At 52.4% G+C, this 17,508-nt stretch overlaps 1 protein-coding gene across 1 annotated transcript in view; it reads left to right on the top strand.

Moving 5' to 3' along the window:
- LOC107120390 (leucine-rich repeat-containing protein 9-like) overlaps positions 1-17,508 on the top strand; it is a 94,196-nt gene that overhangs the window by 58,008 nt on the left and 18,680 nt on the right. The window contains exons 19-24 of the mRNA XM_015423076.1: positions 2,151-2,328; positions 3,142-3,362; positions 6,132-6,254; positions 7,945-8,075; positions 10,695-10,803; positions 14,227-14,366. Coding sequence (XP_015278562.1) covers positions 2,151-2,328; positions 3,142-3,362; positions 6,132-6,254; positions 7,945-8,075; positions 10,695-10,803; positions 14,227-14,366 — 902 coding nt within the window. The remainder of the gene's footprint in view (positions 1-2,150; positions 2,329-3,141; positions 3,363-6,131; positions 6,255-7,944; positions 8,076-10,694; positions 10,804-14,226; positions 14,367-17,508) is intronic.

Here is a 17,508-nt window from a genome sequence, read left to right as displayed (position 1 = left end):
TTTTCAGTGAGTTATCTACTACAACTCCAAGATCTCTCTCTTGCTCAGTCTCTGCCAGTTCAGACCCCATCAATGTGTATTTATATTTAGGATTTTTGGCTCCAATGTGCATCACCTTGCACTTGGCCACATTGAACCCCATTTGCCATGTTGACGCCCACTCGCCCATCCTTGACAGATCCCTTTGGAGTGCCTCACAATCCTCACTGGTTTTTACCACCCTGAACAACTTTGTATCATCCGCAAATTTAGATGCATGGTCAGTCCTCCTTGTCTTGAATGACCACCTGCCGTTTCCAGCACATCTCTGTAAGAGAAACCCGGTATAGGATGCAAACCACGTGGGTCCTCGGGCACCCGGACCCGTCTTAACCTATGTCACAACCCATCTTCCAGAATCATGTTAATCTGGCAAGCCGAAAAGGTTAAAAACCCCTCTGTCAGTTCAATTTGTAGCACGGCACGCCGCATAGCTAGAGGAGGACACATTCGCACAGAGGAGCATTGCGTTTTTGCTCTTTGTACGTTGAGAGAGAAGAGCATTTGCAAAAACTGCCCCGAGAGGCAGCATTCAGGCTAGCGGTGTCAACATTACACTGTGCGACATCGGTGCCAAAGGTGGTTCGCACCGGGGCAGGAGGCATTCTCATAGAAAGGAGACAGCATCTCACTAAGAGGCGCAAAGAGGGACCTTTGAGCGATGCCCGGATTGGTTTCAAACAGCTTTTTCGCTGGGTGATTGGTTTCAGAGAGCCCGTTCACTGGGCTCACTCTGATATTCACTCTGATACTCATTCGAATTACATATTCACTAGATGGTCTTTGGCGAGTCTCTCTGTCCCCAGCTTCAGGGAGCCAACGTGGTGCCATGGTTAAGAGCAGCGGACTCTAAGCTGGGAGAAGTGGGTTTGATTCCCCACTCCTCCACATGAAGCCAAGATGGGTGACCTTGGGTCAGTCACAAGTTCTCTCTCAGCCCCGCCTACCTCACAGGGTGTCCGTTGTGGGGAGAGGAAGGGAAGGGGATTGTAAGCTGCTCTAAGACTCCTTCAGGTGATGAAGGGCGGGGTATAAAAGCTGTTGCTGCCATCCCTAATGTATTAGTTTACAACCAGCTATTGTGCTATTGGATTGTTTTTAGATGGTTTTATTTATGTCATAATTGTTCTTATGTTTTATTTTTTGTAAGCCGCCTTGAGCCTGCTTCGGTGGCGAGGGCAGCATATAAATAAAATAAAAAAATATAAATAAACTCTTCCTCCTTCCTTTTATCCTTCTTCCTGTTCCTCCTCCTCTTCTTCCAGTTTGGTGTTGTGGTTAAGTGCGCGGACTCTAATCTGGGAGAACCGGGTTTGATTCCCCACTCCTCTACTTGCGCCTGCTGGATGACCTTGGGCAAGCCATAGTTCTGGCATAGCTGTTCTTGCAAAATAGCAGTTTCTGTCAGAGCTCTCTCAGCCCCACCTAGCTCACAAGGTGTCTGTTGTGGGGAGGGGAAGGGAAAGGAGTTTGTGAGCCGCTCTGAGACTCCTTTGGGTAGCGAAGGGCGGGGTATAAATCTAATCTCTTCTCCTTCTTCTTTTACCTCACAGGGTGTCTGTTGTGGGGAGGGGAAGGGAAAGGAGTTTGTAAGCTGCTCTGAGACTCCTTTGGGGAGTGAAGGGCGGGGTATAAATCCTCCTTCTTCTTTTACCTCACAGGGTGTCTGTTGTGGGGAGGGGGAGGGAAAGGAGTTTGTAAGCCGCTCTGAGACTCCCTTGGGGAGTGAAGGGCGGGGTATAAATCCAATCTCCTCCTCCTCCTCTTCTTCTTCCTCCTCTTCTTCCTCCTCCTCCTCCTCCAAAATAGGAATCATAGGACGTAGGTAGACCACCAGATTTTTGTCGACATAGGAAAGGAAACGATGCTCTCCATCTTGAGTTGGGCAGTCTTCCAGCTAGGCCGTTGTTTTGGGTATCACAATGAGGTGGTTGCCGATGGCTCCATGGCAGAGCACCAGCTCTTGGCATGCAGAAGGTCCCTGGCATTCAATCCCTGGCATCACCCGTGCACTGGGCTGATCCTGCAGTGAGCAGGGGGTTGGACTAGATGGCCTGTCTGAGCCCTTCCAACTCTGTGGTTCTATGATTGTCTTTATTTTATTCTTCCAGATAACAGCGTTAGACCTCGACGGGCAACATCTCAGCAAAATCAGTCATTTGGAAAAACTGGGGAATTTGCGGTGGGCGTCGTTTAGCAATAACAACCTTACAAGAATTGAAGGGCTGGATTCTTGTCTCAACCTGGAAGAGCTCACGTTGGACGGGAACTGCATCTCGAGCCTTGAGGGTAACGTGTTTGCCCTCTCTGTTCCGGATATGCACGATGAGTTACCTCCACGGCAGTGATGCTCTGTCTTCTTGGTGCTTGGGGGGGGGGGGGCCCCGCTGGTGGACCTCCTGATGGCCCCTGGGTTTTGGCCACTGTGTGACACAGAGTGTTGAACTGGATGGGACATTGGCCTGATCCAACAGGGCTTCTCTTAGGTTCTTATGTCTGAGGCAGTGATGCTCTGTCTTCTTGGTGCTTGGGGGGGGGGGGGCCCCGCTGGTGGACCTCCTGATGGCCCCTGGGTTTTGGCCACTGTGTGACACAGAGTGTTGAACTGGATGGGACATTGGCCTGATCCAACAGGGCTTCTCTTAGGTTCTTATGTCTGAGGCAGTGATGCTCTGTCTTCTTGGTGCTTGGGGGGGGGGGGGCCCCGCTGGTGGACCTCCTGATGGCCCCTGGGTTTTGGCCACTGTGTGACACAGAGTGTTGAACTGGATGGGACATTGGCCTGATCCAACAGGGCTTCTCTTAGGTTCTTATGTCTGAGGCAGTGATGCTCTGTCTTCTTGGTGCTTGGCGGGCAACATTGGGAGGGCTTCTGGAGTTCTGGCCCTGCTGGTAGACCTCCTGATGGCCCCTGGGTTTTGGCCACTGTGTGACACAGTGTGTTGGACTGGGTGGGCCATTGGCCTGATCCACCATGGTTTATCTGATGTTCTCACCTGCAGTGGTAGCAAAGAGGCCTTGTTACCACATGTGGCCTCCCTGCCAGGGTAGCTTCTTCAGCTCCGTCTAGGTCTGCTTCTGAGCAGTGTTCCTGTTCCTCAGGTATTTCAAAACTCACCAAACTGACACGATTGAGCGCCAACAACAACCACCTCAGCAGCCTAGAGAGGAACCTCTTTGACAACTTGGTGCACCTTCACTATCTCTCCCTCGAGAACAACCGGATCACGTCGCTGGTGGGCTTGCAAAAATCCTATGCTCTCGTCGAACTCTACATAAGCAACAACTACGTGTCATCTAACCAAGAGATCTACTATCTCAAGGTAAATACCCTGGGGGGTTATGAACATGGAACACTTACCCCTGCGTGCTCAAGGATATTGATCCCCAGTTCTCTGAAGACCTTGGGGACATGTATAGATCAAGATGGGTAGCCGTCTTACCCTGTCCGTAGCAGTAGAAAAGAGCAAGAGTCCCGTAGCACCTTAAAGACTGACAACGTTTGTGGCAGGGGATGTGATTTCGTGAGTTACTGTTCAGTGAACTTAATGAGCAGTAAGTTTAGAGCAGATCAAAGGAAGTACTTCTTCACCAAAAGAGTAATTAACATGTGGAATTCACTGCTGCAGGAAGCGGTGGCTGTGAGCATAGACAGCTTCAAGAGGGGATTGGATAAATATATAGAGCAGAGGTCCATCAGTGACTGTTAGCCACAAGATATAGATGGAACACACTGTCTGGGGCCACAGTGTTAGAGCTTCTGGAGTTCTGGCTCTGCTGGTGGACCTCCTGATGGCACCCTGAGTTTTGGCCACTGTGTGACGAAGTGTTGGACTGGATGGGCCATAGGCCTGATCCAACATGGCTTCTCTTAGGTTCTTATGTCTGGGGCAGGGATGCTCTGTATTCTTGGTGCTGGGGGGCGCCAGTGGGAGGGCTTCTGGAGTTCTGGCCCCGCTGGTGGACCTCCTGATGGCACCCTGAGTTTTGGCCACTGTGTGACGAAGTGTTGGACTGGATGGGCCATAGGCCTGATCCAACATGGCTTCTCTTAGGTTCTTATGTCTGGGGCAGGGATGCTCTGTATTCTTGGTGCTGGGGGGCGCCAGTGGGAGGGCTTCTGGAGTTCTGGCCCCGCTGGTGGACCTCCTGATGGCACCCTGAGTTTTGGCCACTGTGTGACGAAGTGTTGGACTGGATGGGCCATAGGCCTGATCCAACATGGCTTCTCTTAGGTTCTTATGTCTGGGGCAGGGATGCTCTGTATTCTTGGTGCTGGGGGGCGCCAGTGGGAGGGCTTCTGGAGTTCTGGCCCCGCTGGTGGACCTCCTGATGGCACCCTGAGTTTTGGCCACTGTGTGACGAAGTGTTGGACTGGATGGGCCATAGGCCTGATCCAACATGGCTTCTCTTGTGTTTTTATGTTCTCTCATGTTCTTAAGCTTGTACCACCGCCACAAATGTTGTTAACCTTTAAGGTGCTGCCGGACACTTCTCTTATCCCCTGCTAGAGGATATGTGGAATGACTGGGAAGATAGTTACAGTGATGGTGGAAGAAAGCATGAAAGTTGTGTCGAGGAACACCCATATCATTTAATAATGACATTAGCAAGTTGAGTGATAATAGACCCACCAGATGGCCTTAGATCACCCCCTCAGCCTAGTCTGCCAGCTGTGGCGTGTGGATAAATGATATCAAACCTACCTCTGAGGTTTGTCATAGGAGGACTGCGGGGATAAAGAGGCCCTTCAAACAGTCAAAAGTGCAGCATAGTCAGGTTGCTGACTCTGGTTTGGGAAATTATCTGGAAATTTGGCAGTGGAGCCTGGGGAGGCTGGGGTTTGGGGAAGTGAAGAGAAGTACCTCAGTGGGGCCCAGTGCCATACAGTCTACCCTCCAAAGCAGCCATTTTCTCCAGGGGAATTGATCTCTGTGGTCTGGAGTTTAGTTGTCGTTCTCGAAGATCTCCAGATCCACCTGGAGGTTGGCAGCTCTAATATAAAGACTAAAGGTAAAGGTTTCCCCTTGCTCGAAAGCCAGTCGAGTCCGACTCTAGGGTTGCGGTGCTCATCTCCGTTTCCAAGCCGAAGAGCCAGCGCTGTCCGAAGACGTTTCCGTGGTCATGTGGCCGGCATGACTAAACACCGAGGCGCACAGAACGCTGTTCCCTTCCCACCGAAGCGGTACCTGCTTATCTACTTGCAATGTCTTGCTTTTGAACTGCTAGGTTGGCAGGAGCTGGAACTAGAGACCGGGAGCTCACTCCATCATGCGGCACACTCGGGTCTCGAACTGCTGAACTACCGGCCTTCCACAGCCTGCAGTTCAGCATCTTAACCACTTGAGCCACCGCAGCTCCAATATAAAGACTAACAATGACTATATTTTTGAATTAAACATGTATTTGCTCTAACCTGAACGGGCCAAATCTTGTCAGATTTCAGAAGCTAAGCTGGGTCAGCCGGGTTAGTAATTGGACGGGAGACCACCAAGGAAGCCCAGGGTTGCTACGCAGGGGAAGGCAATGGCAAAACACCTCTGCTCATCTCTTGCCTTGAAAACCTGGATGGGCCAGTCTGGTTCAATCTCATTAGATCTTGGAAGCTAAGCAGGGTCGGCCCTGGTTAGTACTTGGATGGGAGACCACCAAGGAAGTCCAAGGTTGCTGTGCAGAGGAAAGCAATGGCGAAGCACCTCTCCTCATCTCTTGCCTTGAAAAAACCCGTGGTCCTGAGGTCTCCATGAGTCAGTTACAGCTTGACGGCACATTCCACCACCAAAAGTGCCTTCACCATTGACTAGCTGCTGGGCTACAAGGGATTGTTCCAACATTCCCGCATCCCACAATTATCCTGGGAGGGACGATCAAGAACAGAGCTTGTATTCGCCTCTCCTTCCCACCCAAACCCCCACTAAGCTTGTCTTGGGGGAGAAATGAACCCATGAAGATGGAAATGGCTGGGTCTGAGCAGATAAAACTGTTTTCAAAGGGTTTTCTTATCACAGTCCGTAATCCCATTGCTACAGGATTTCCCTCGTCCTTGATGTGGCCTGGTTAATTAAAATGTTGACCGTCTTGTTACTTCCTAGGGACTGAACAACCTGGTCATCCTCGACATGTATGGAAACCTGATCGTGTGGAAGCAAGATAATTACCGGCTCTTTGTTATTTTCCATATCCCGTCGCTGAAGGCCTTAGATGGTGTTGCAGTGGTAAGAGGGTCCTCCCCCCCCCCTTTTGCTTAATCTTAGACATAAAGTTGATGTCACATGCACAGCAGGAAGTACAGAGATATCACCAGATTCACGTCACTTCTGGGTCACATGGGCAGTGATGTGGAGACATCACTGTCAGGGGTCATTTCCTGCAGGAGCGCACAGGAGCGGAGCTCCGGCAGTAAAGAGCCCAGGGGGCGGGCACATGCAACAAGCCCCACCCCCTGCTCCCAGCAGCCCTCAGTCAGAGCAAGAAGCAGCCAGGTAAGTTGCAGAGCCCCCCACCCCCCGCCCTCAAGCCCACATAACCAGTGGCACCTTTAAGACCAAGTTTTATTCAGGTACAAGCTCTCCCTCCTCTGCGAGGACAGATCTGCACGTTCCCCCCCCCCCCAATAGCTAGCAATCCAAAACAGTCCAGTGGCGCCTTAGTGATGGGTGTTGCCTTCTGACACACTTCTGGTGATGTCAGGGGGTGTGGCATATGCAAATAAGTTATGCTAATGTGCTATGCTAATGAGCTCCTGCACCTCTTTTTCTACGAAATGACCCCTGGTCACTGTACACCGGAGGGACTTGGCAACCCTACCCCAGTGTGCACTCTCAGTCTAGCTTGAGGCCTTTTGTTTATGTTTGTAGCAATCAGGCTTCCATTAATCAAGCTGAGGTTCTTTCGCCAGTTGAACGCACCCTGCTCATGTCAGAAGCAAACATCTCAGAACGTCGCAGTACAGTTTGCAGGGCCTCCGTTTCTTTCTCTTTAACAGAGAAGATTTTGAGGACACACGGTTAAGGCTTTATAAATGGATAGAGGAACATAACGTACAGGGGTCATTTCGTAGAAAAAGAGCTAGGGGAACTCATTAGCATAACTCATTAGCATATGCCACACCCCCTGACATCAGGGGCCCGGGGGTGGATCTGCAAGGCCAGCGGGAGTGCGAGGAAACCCCGCCAAGGCCCTCCCTGGCCCCAGGCAGGCAGGGGTGGAGGCGAGGCAGGGAGGAAGCAACTCACCCTCCCTCTTCTCCTGCCTCCTCCTGGCTGAATGAGGGCTGGAAGCGGGGTAGCCGGAAGCAGGGGGCGGGGCTTCGTCATGTGCCCCGCCCCCCGTACTTCACCCGGGGGAACTGTGTTCCCCCGCGTTCCCCCCGAAATGACCTCTGATAACGTATCAAATTCCTAGACTTACAGCCGAATCTAAAAGGAATAAGAACTTTATATATACCTGTGGGCAAAAAGTGTGTATTAAAATTTTGAGGTGTATAAAAGAAACAAAACACTTAATTACAGTACGAGGTCAAATGATAACATGGAAAAAACATGGAAAAAAATGATACAATCTTCCCCAAATTTCTGTTTGTATGTTGACTGTTTTATATGCATGAAATAAAAAAACTTTTTAAAAATTACAGGATTCTGTAATTTTTAAAAATTACAGAATCCAGCAGGATTCTGTTGAGGTTTTAATGAAGGCCTTGGCCTCTCTGCCCTGTCATCTGCCGTACTCCCCTCGCAAGGGCTGCTATGGCAGCTAACAAATTAAAACATACGTAATAAAACCGCATTTTAAGACCACTAAAACCAACACCCTTCTCTTGATTCAGTCCCGTGTTGTTTTTACCCATAGCCAGTCTAGGTAGCACTTTTATAGCTCTGTTGACTTGTAAAACTGTCATCTGTTCAGGAACCGCCCGAGATCGAAACCGCAAGAGATTTATTTGGCGGCAAGCTGACCGCCGATATGGTTGTCGAAAGACTGGGGCACTCCGACTTCAGCAAGATGCAAGAGTTAAACTGGACGGCCTCTATGATCAGGTTAGTTTTATCCTGTTTCCTGTTTAGCTGTCCCCTGAATTCTTCTCTAAGAGCCAATTTCACGCTGCCTTTATTGAGCAGGTTTCCCTGCTGCTCGCATGATTTCTGTTTTCCATGTCTTTTGGCTGGCTTCTATTGTTCTTTTGAACGCCTCGGCCTTTCTGCCCTGTTGGCCCTCCAAGAGGAACCACTTGGCCCCTGTGTGAGACAGGATGCTGGACTAGATGGATTGCTGGTCTGATCCAGCAGGGCTCTTCTGATGTTCTGATGAAGGCCTTGGCCTCTCTGCCCTGTTGTTGGCCCTCCAGAGGAACTGGTTGGCCACTGTGTGAGACAGGAGGCTGGACTGGATGGACCACTGGTCTGATCCAGCAGGGCTCTTCTGTTGTTCTTATGAACGCCTCGGCCTCTCTGCCCTGTTGTTGGCCCTCCAGAGGAACTGGCTGGCCACTGTGTGAGACAGGAGGCTGGACTGGATGGACCACTGGTCTGATCCAGCAGGATTCTGTTGAGGTTTTAATGAAGGCCTTGGCCTCTCTGCCCTGTCATTGGCCCTCCAGAGGAACTGGCTGGCCCCTGTGTGAGACAGGATGCTGGACTAGATGGACGACTGGTCTGATCCAGCAGGGCTCTTCTGATGTTCTAATGAAGGTCTCGGCCTCTCTGCCCTGTTGTTGGCCCTCCAGAGGAACTGGTTGGCCACTGTGTGAGGCAGGGTGCTGGACTAGATGGGCCACTGGTCTGATCCAGCAGGGCTCTTCTGATGTTCTAATGAAGGTCTCGGCCTCTCTGCCCTGTTGTTGGTCCCCCAGAGGAACTGGTTGGCCACTGTGTGAGGCAGGGTGCTGGACTAGATGGGCCACTGGTCTGATCCAGCAGGGCTCTTCTGATGTTCTGATGAAGGCCTCGGCCTCTCTGCCCTGTTGTTGGCCCTCCAGAGGAACTGGTTGGCCCCTGTGTGAGACAGGTTGCTGGACTAGATGGATCGTTGGTCTGATCCAGCAGGGCTGTTCTGATGTTCTTAACGGCATTGCAGGAGGAGGAAGGGTTCTCGTCTCCCCCCACACTCACCAAGCCGTTTTCTCACATGACAGCCACATTGGAGGGGAGCTATTTCACTAGTTTTGCTGCTTCATATGCACAGCTGCTTCATGCAGGTAGCCCTGGGGGCCCCACCAGTCGGGCTCAAAAGGAGCATGATGTCGTGTGGACACTCCCCCAAACACCAGGGCCATCCCGCTCTCTGCGTGAGGGAAAAATGCTAGGGTTGCCAATAACCGTTGGGGGCAGGGGATCTCCTGGTTTGGAAGCCCCTCCCTTGCTTCGGGGTTATCAGAAAGCAGGGGGAGGGGGGAGGGCACTCCTTTATACCCTATGGAGACTGGTCCCCATAGGGTATAATGGGAAACTGATCTATGAGTATCTGGGGCTCGGGGGGGGGGCTGTTTCTTGAGGTAGAGGCATCAAATTATTTCCAACAGAGAGAAGGCGTTTAAAAGGAATGCAACCCCTTTAAATGTGACGGGCAGAACTCCCTTTGGAGTTCAGTCTTGCTTCTTCCCTCCCTTCTCCTGGAGGCTCCTGGAAAGTCCCCCCGCTGGCTTTTCAGCCTCACCTGGCAACCCTAAATGGTACCAGTGTGGGTGGCTTGGGTGGAGAATGAGTTGAGAGCAACCACTGGGTGCGTTCAGACGCGCCGTTTCAGCCGGCATAAACTGTACTGGTTGGAACCGGTGCAGTTTATGCCGCCTGAAACGTGATCACACTTACCTCCTGTCTGCGGAGCCCATTGTTGTATGCCCGTCCACACGCAGCAGGCATCGGCGGGGTGGAACGCCAATAAAATACCAATAATAAAGATCGGCCCTCCCCACCTGCTCGCAGCTGCTCCCTGCTGATCAGTAACCGGTCAGTCAATATAAAGTGCAACAGAGAGAGACTTACCTTTAAAGTTTAAAGCCCAAACTGGCCTCCCTGAAGTCCCGGACTCCTCCGGAAAGTTAAACTAAGGGCCTTTTCTTTTTTTAAAAAAACAAACGCCGAGGCGAAACTTCGCCCAAGCGCATATCGGCAACCTAAAAAAAAATGGCGGGCAAAAATCGGAAGCCTCGGGCTTCCGAACGGAAGTTGTTTCTCAACGGTGGAGTGTGATCAGATGGCAGGTACAGCGATTACAACCGTTGTCCTCAGGATACCACCACTTGGGGACCTAGTGGCAGAGTACAACAGTTTAAAGGGCTTTGCAACGGTTAGGGACGGAAGGCAGATGTTCTACGTGTGAACGCCGGTAAGTACACCGATTGCAACCGGCACCTATACCGTTGCAAACGCCGCGTCTGAACACACCCACTTTGTTAGATCTGTGTTAGAAGCACAAGCTCCTACTACGGAATCACAGGAACCTTCTAGTGACAAAAGTGATGTCACATCCTTGCTCCTGGCTCCACCCCCAAAATCTCCTGGCTCCACCCCCAAAGTCCCCAGATACTTCCTGAGTTGGACCTGGCAACCCTAGAAAATGCCCCCAGGAAAAGGTCCAGAAAAGGGCAGCAACAGATTGCGTCGGCTTTATTTCGCACTGACAAGTCTTTCTGCTCCCCTCCTCAAAACCTGACACAGAACGATCGATCTCATGCCGCCAGACCAGTTTAAGAACATCTCCAGCGTGAATCTGCAGAACAACAATCTCACCAATTTCAGCGGTCTGATCTTCCTTCCGAATATCAAGGTGAGCTGCTCGTGGGTTCCGTCCTCTTTCAAGAGCTGATCCAGGTTAGGACGGGAAGGTATGGGAGCAACCTAGCTGTAGCCAAACAGGTCAGTGCCGGGGTGGGAGACCTTTAGTGGATTTCAGGGACAAATCGGCCTGGCACACGGCTAGGGTTGCCAAGTCCGAAGCGGCGCTGGAGCGGGGGACTCCAACGTCGCAACCACATCACCCGGAAGTGACGCGACCACGCCGGGCACGCTGGGGCGGGGCCACGACCATCCGAGGGAAAACCATAGAGTTTTCCCTCGGATGACCGTGGCCCCGCCCCCAGCGTGCCCGGCATGGTCGTGTCACTTCCAGGAGACGTGCACGTCGCGTGCTTTGGGGGTGGGGTTCCCCCCGGGGCCCGATCTGCCGCCAGCGAGGAACGGGCCTCTGGGGCGGGGGTTTCCCCGCCGGCTGGGGGGACTTGGCAAGTCTACATACGGCTCCGTTGACACATTACATCGTACGTGAGTCTAAGGCAGGGGTCCTGTTAGTGGGTTCCATGGATGAGCAGGCTCGAGTCCAGTGATCAGCTCAACTTTATTAGTGATCTCAGCCAGAGCAAGACGAGACCCCAGAGCTGCAGTCCTGTTTAAATAGCATGCAGTTGCCACACCCAAACACACCCCACTCCCAGTGATAGGCTATTTACATAACGTGGTTAAGATGCTGAACTGCAGACTGGAAGGTCTGTAGCTCAGCAGTTTGAGACCCGAGTGCCGCATGACGGAGTGCGCTCCCGTCTCTGGCCTCAGCTCTTGCCAACCTATCAGTTCGAAAGCAAGAAATGGCAAGTAGATAAATAGGTACCACTTCGGTGGGAAGGTGACAGCGTTCCGTGAGCCTTGGTGTTTAGTCATGCTGGCCACATGGCCACGGAAACGTCTTTGGACAGCGCTGGCTCTTCGGCTTGGAAATGGAGATGAGCACCGCATCCCTAGAGTCAGATTTGACTGGCTTTCGAGCAAGGGAAACCTTTACCTTTACCTTGCTACTAGATTGGTTACTTCCAGAGTCCTGGTTACTTCCAGAGTCCTGGTAGGCTATTGTTCTTGTGCTCCAAGCTCAGCCAGTCTCTGGTAGAAACAGACCTGGGGTGTTTCAATCCCAATACTTATCAGGTCCACAACATGGTGCCCATGGGTGCCTGGGGCTGACTGACAATCTTCCTGGTGCCCGCCAAGTGTTCTTGGAAAGTAGGTGGGACCAGATGGGGTTTTTGCCTACGAGGACTTCTGCTTGGAGACAGCCCATCTGATTGGCTGAGCAGATTTCTGAGAACCTTGCTTTGGAAGCAGCTGCCACCACAGCACAAGGGCTGTCCCTTAGAGGAGGGGGCAGGGAGCTGTTCATGTCGGCAGCAGAGGAGAGGACTCGCAAGAATGGGTTTAAATCGAGGGCAGGAAGGTACTGGATGGCTATTAGGTCAGAGTTGTGCAAGAGTGGAATCAGCTGCCTCAGGAGGTGGTGAGCTCCCCCTCACTGGTGGTCTTCAAGCAGCAGCTGGACAAACACTGGTCGGGGATGCTCTAGGCTGATCCTGGATCAAGCAGGGGGTTGGACTAGATGGCCTCTTTGGCCCCTTCCGACTCTGTGCCGTTCAGCTTCCTCCTGGGCTGTTTCAACATTGCAGTCTGCCCCTGAGGTCAACCACAGATGTTGTAGTATGCAATGGAAGTGAACGTAAGAGAAGCCATGTAGGATCAAGCCAATGGCCCATCCAGTCCAACACTCTGTGTCACACAGTGGCCAAAACCCAGGTGCATCAGGAGGTCCACCAGCAGGGCCAGAACTCCAGAAACCCTCCCTCTCTTCCCCCCCCCTCTGCCTGAGACCCTGGAGAGCCGCTACCAGTATGAGCAGACAATATTTATTCTGATGGACCAAGGGTCTGATTCAATACAAGGCAGTTTTGTGTGTATTCATGTGTGTGTATGGAGCTTGGGGGGGCCATGGTGTGAGGGCTTCTGGAGTTCTGGCCCCGCTGGTGGACCTCCTGATGGAACCTGGGCTTTGGCCACTGTGTGACACAGAGTGTTGGACTGGATGGGCCTTTGGCCTGATCCAACATTGGCGTCTCTTATGTTCTTATGTGTCACACAGTGGCCAAAACCCAGGTGCATCAGGAGGTCCACCAGCGGGGCCAGGACTCCAGAAGCCCTCCCTCTCTTGCCCCCCCACCCAAGCATTGAGAAGACAGAGCATCACTGCCCCAGACACAAGAACATAAGAGAAGCCATGTTGGATCAGGCCAATGGCCCATCCAGTCCAACACTCTGTGTCACACAGTGGCCAAAGCCCAGGTTCCATCAGGAGGTCCACCAGCGGGGCCAGAACTCCAGAAGCCCTCACACCATGGCCCCCCCAAGCTCCATACACACACATGAATACACACAAAACTGCCTTGTATTGAATCAGACCCTTGGTCCATCAGAATAAATATTGTCTGCTCATACTGGTAGCGGCTCTCCAGGGTCTCAGGCAGAGGTCCTTCACATCACCTGCTGCTTGGTCATTTTAACTGGAGATGCCGGGCATTGAACCTGGGACCTTCTGCATGCCGAGCAGATGCTCTACCACTGAGCCATAGCCCGTCAAACAGAAATCACGCGAGCAGCAGTGAAACCTGTTCAATAGGGGCAGTATGAAATTGGCTCTTAGAGAAGAACACCGGTGATCACTAAATAGGAAATGGGATAAAACCAGGGGTTGTTTCATAGAAAAAGAGCTAGGGGGACTCATTAGCATAACTCATTAGCATATGCCACACACCCTGACATCACCGGAAGTGTGTCATAAAGCCACACCCCCTGACATCACCGGAAGTGTGTCATAAGGCCACACACACCGCCCCCAACGGTCCTGGCTGCCGCCGCTGGCCTTGCAGCTCCACTGCCGAGCCCCATGAGGGGCCCGGTGGTGGACCTGCAAGGCCGGCGGGTGTGCAAGGAAGCCCCGCAAAGGCCCTCCCTGGCCCCAGGCAGCCAGGGGTGGGGAAAGGCAGGGAGGAAGCAACTTACCCTCCCTCTTCTCCTGCCTCCTCCTGGCTGAATGAGGGCTGGAAGCGGGGCGGCTGGAAGCAGGTGGCGGGGCTTCGTCATGTGCCCCGCCCCCCCGTACCTCACCCGGGGGAACTGCGATCCCCCCCGAAATGACCTCTGGATAAAACTAACCTGATCTGTCCAGGTCAACTCTTGGATCTTGCTGGAGTGCCCCAGTCTTTCAGCAACCATTTCGGAGGTAAGTCTGAGGTCTTTCACATCACCTACTGACTGATCTTTTAAGTGGAGATGCCGGGGATTGAACCTGGGGCCTTCTGTATGCCAGGCAGATCCTCTGCCACTGAGCCACGGCTCCTCCCCTGCGCCTAATGTCCCTGTGCTTCCACATATGCAGGTGCTGTGCCTGAACTACAACCACATCGAGTCCATCCTCCCCAGAGCCAAGCCCCCAAACCACCTAACGAACCGGCAGCTGCTGCATCAGAAGGTGACGTCCAGCGGCTACGGGCAGCAAGGGGCTTCCAAAGCCGGCAGGTATCTCTGAATTCCAACAAGGGGTTTGAGTTTCGATCGGCACGACAGCCTGGAGGGAAGAGCTGAATTGTCCCTTCTCTAGATGTGGTTCACATAAGCCTTCCCCAAGCCCTAACCTGCTGGTTTTGGTGTCTAAATTGCGTGGTTGGGGACCTGATCACCAATCCCCCAAAGTCACATGGGGTCAGTGACATCACTGGGTGATTTGCTTTGCTTGATGTTACCTGAGAAGGAAACACGGGGCTGCTGTTTGTGGCAGAAGTCATGCGTGCAACCATATCACCTAACTCCACCCTTTTGTGTCTACCTAAGAGCCAGTTTCCTGCCAACCTAGCAGTTCGAAAGCAAGAAATTGCAAGTAGATCAATAGGTACCGCTTTGGTGGGAAGGTGACAGCGCCTCGGTGTTTAGTCATGCCTCGGTGTTTAGTCATGCCGGCCACATGACCATGGAAATGTCTTCGGACAGCGCTGGCTCTTCGGCTTTGAAACGGAGATGAGCACCACAACCCTAGAGTCGGACTCGACTGGCTTTCGAGCAAGGGAACCTTTACCTTTACCTTTAGGAGCCAGTTTGGTGTAGTGGTTAGGAGCACAGACTCTGATCTGGGAGAACCGGGTTTGATTCCCCACTCGTCCACAGGCAGCCGCTGGCATGACCTTGGGCCAGTCACAAGTTCTCTCAGAGCTGTTATCTCAAGGACAGTTCTTGAAAGAGCTCTCTCAGCCCCACCTACCTTACACGGCGTGGGGGGGGGGGAAGGGAAAGGAGTTTGTAAGCTACTCTGAGACTCTGAGTGAAGGATGGGGTATAAATCCAGTCTCCTCCTCCTCCTCTTCTTCCTCCTCTTCTTCTCCTCCTCCTCCTCCTCCTCCCCCCCCCCAGAGGTAGGGGGCAGAAAAAAACAGCTGCCATGGCAAAAATGTCAGAGAAAACGGCTGCCCTGCGGGAAAATCCGGATTTTCCAAACCACACGGCAGCCATCCAGGCTTTATGGCCGCCTTTCCCAAAACTTCACAGCAAAGTAACTTTGAGAAAGATCAGAGAAAAGTCAGGGAAACCCCATGAGGTGCACAAACGCAGCACAATGACGTGGGGGAAGAAGAAGAAGAAGAAGAAAAATGCTTCCCTAGGGTTGCCAAACTCCAAGTGGGTCCTGACGTTCCTCTGGAAGAAATGGCTACTTCGGAGGGTGAGCTCTATGGCATTGTGCCCTGCTGAGGTTCCTCTTCTCCCCAAATCCTGCCCTCCCGGGGCTCCACCCAGAAATCTCCAGGAATTTCCTAACCTTGATGTGGCATCCCTGCTGCTCCCAAACAGCATTGTGGGCGAGAACCTATGTGGACATCTCCAGGGTCATCTAGTCCAACCCCCTGCACCATGCAGGAGATTCACCAGTACCTCCCCCCCACACACACACACAGGGGTCATTTCCTGCAGGAGCGCACAGGAGCAGAGCTCTGGCAGTAAAGAGCCTTGGAGGTGGGAACATGCAACAAGCCCCGCCCCCTGCTCCCAGCAGCCCTCAGTCAGAGCAAGAAGCAGCCAGGTACGTTGCAGAGCTCCCCCTGGCCCAAAACAGTCCAGTGGCACCTTTAAGACCAAGTTTTATTCATGGAGCTTTTTCACACCCCCCCCCCCCCGCCCCTTTCCCCCCCCCCCCCAATAGCTAGCAATCCAAAACAGTCCAGCGGAGCCTGAGTGGTGGGTGTTGCCTTCTGACACACTTCCGGTGATGTCAGGGTGTGTGGCATATGCAAATAAGTTATGCTAATGATTTATGCTAATGAGATCCTGCACCTCTTTACCTACAAAATGACCCCTGCGACACACACACAACCCCAGTGACTCTTGCTCCATGCCCGGAAGATGACAAAAAACCTCCAGGATCTCTGGCCAAACTGGCCTGGAGTAAAATTGCTTCCTGTCCCCAAAGTGGCAATCAGAAAGGGCCACAAGAAGGAAGCCCTGATGCGAACCTCCCTCTCACATTCTGCCTGAGTTCACAGAATCCGCACTGCTGTAAGAAGGCCATCTAACCTCTGTTTGAAAACCTCCCAAGAAGGAGAGAGCCCACCACCTCCCAAGGAAGCCTGTTCCACTGAGGAACCGCTCTAGCTGTCAGGAAATAGCCTGCTCAAGGAAGCCAGGGCAGTAGACTCCACTCCACTTGTTATATGAATAACTGGCTCATTCTGAATAAACACCTTCGCTCGAAGTTAAAAGGCGCAAAAAGGTAGAAAATCAGGCTGTGAAAATAGAAAGCTAGCAAAGGGATGAGGGCCATACGGAATATATTTCACGGAGTAACTCACGTACGCCTGGCCTGCCAAGCCCAAGTTGTGGGTGAGTGTACTTTGTGTGATGAACTCTTGGCTCGCAATAACGAGTTTGTAGCCTTCAGGCTAAGATCGCTGACCGATAGAAGCCGAGAGGTATGTAAATGTGACATTTGTAGCACGTCCCTGAAAGTCCCACAGTGACAGTTTCTCTGCAGTTTAGGGGAAGACGAAAATCTCAGGAGAGGAGACGGTCAGGCTGAGAGGAGGGGAAAACGATCTCTCATAGGAACATCACAAGGGCCCTGGAGGATCAGACTGGTGGTCCCTCTAGTCCATCATCCTGTCTCACAGAGAGGCCAACTGGTTGCCTTAGATGGCCACCAAACAGAACTTAAGAACATAAGAGAATCCATGTTGGGTCAGGCCAATGGCCCATCCAGTCCAACACTCTGTGTCACACAGTGGCCAAAGCCCAGGTGCCATCAGGAGGTCCACCAGCGGGGTCAGAACTCCAGAAGCCCTCCCACTCTTGCCCCCCCAAGCACCAAGGATACAGAGCATCACTGCCCTAGACAAAGTGTTCCCTCTAGACCTTGTGGCTAATAGCCACTGATGGACCTCTGCTCCATATGTTGATCCAATCCCTTCTGGAAGCTCTCTGTGCTTGTAGCCGCCACCAAGAGGTTGTCATAACATTTAATAGAACCAGACAGCTGTTTCCAGCTGTTTCCTCTTCCTTCCATTAGACATTCTGTGGGCAAAAGAGTGCATTTCCATGTCTCCTACGGGGGTTCACAGTATGGATTCAGTCCTAGCTATGTTACTCTTCCAAACGTGTAACAAGGACTGGGTGCCCCCCC

Source organism: Gekko japonicus, unplaced genomic scaffold (assembly GCF_001447785.1).
Source record: "Gekko japonicus isolate JY-2015 unplaced genomic scaffold, Gekko_japonicus_V1.1 scaffold345, whole genome shotgun sequence".
Taxonomy (NCBI): Eukaryota; Metazoa; Chordata; class Lepidosauria; order Squamata; family Gekkonidae; genus Gekko; species Gekko japonicus.
This window is presented reverse-complemented; position numbering and strand designations above follow the sequence as displayed.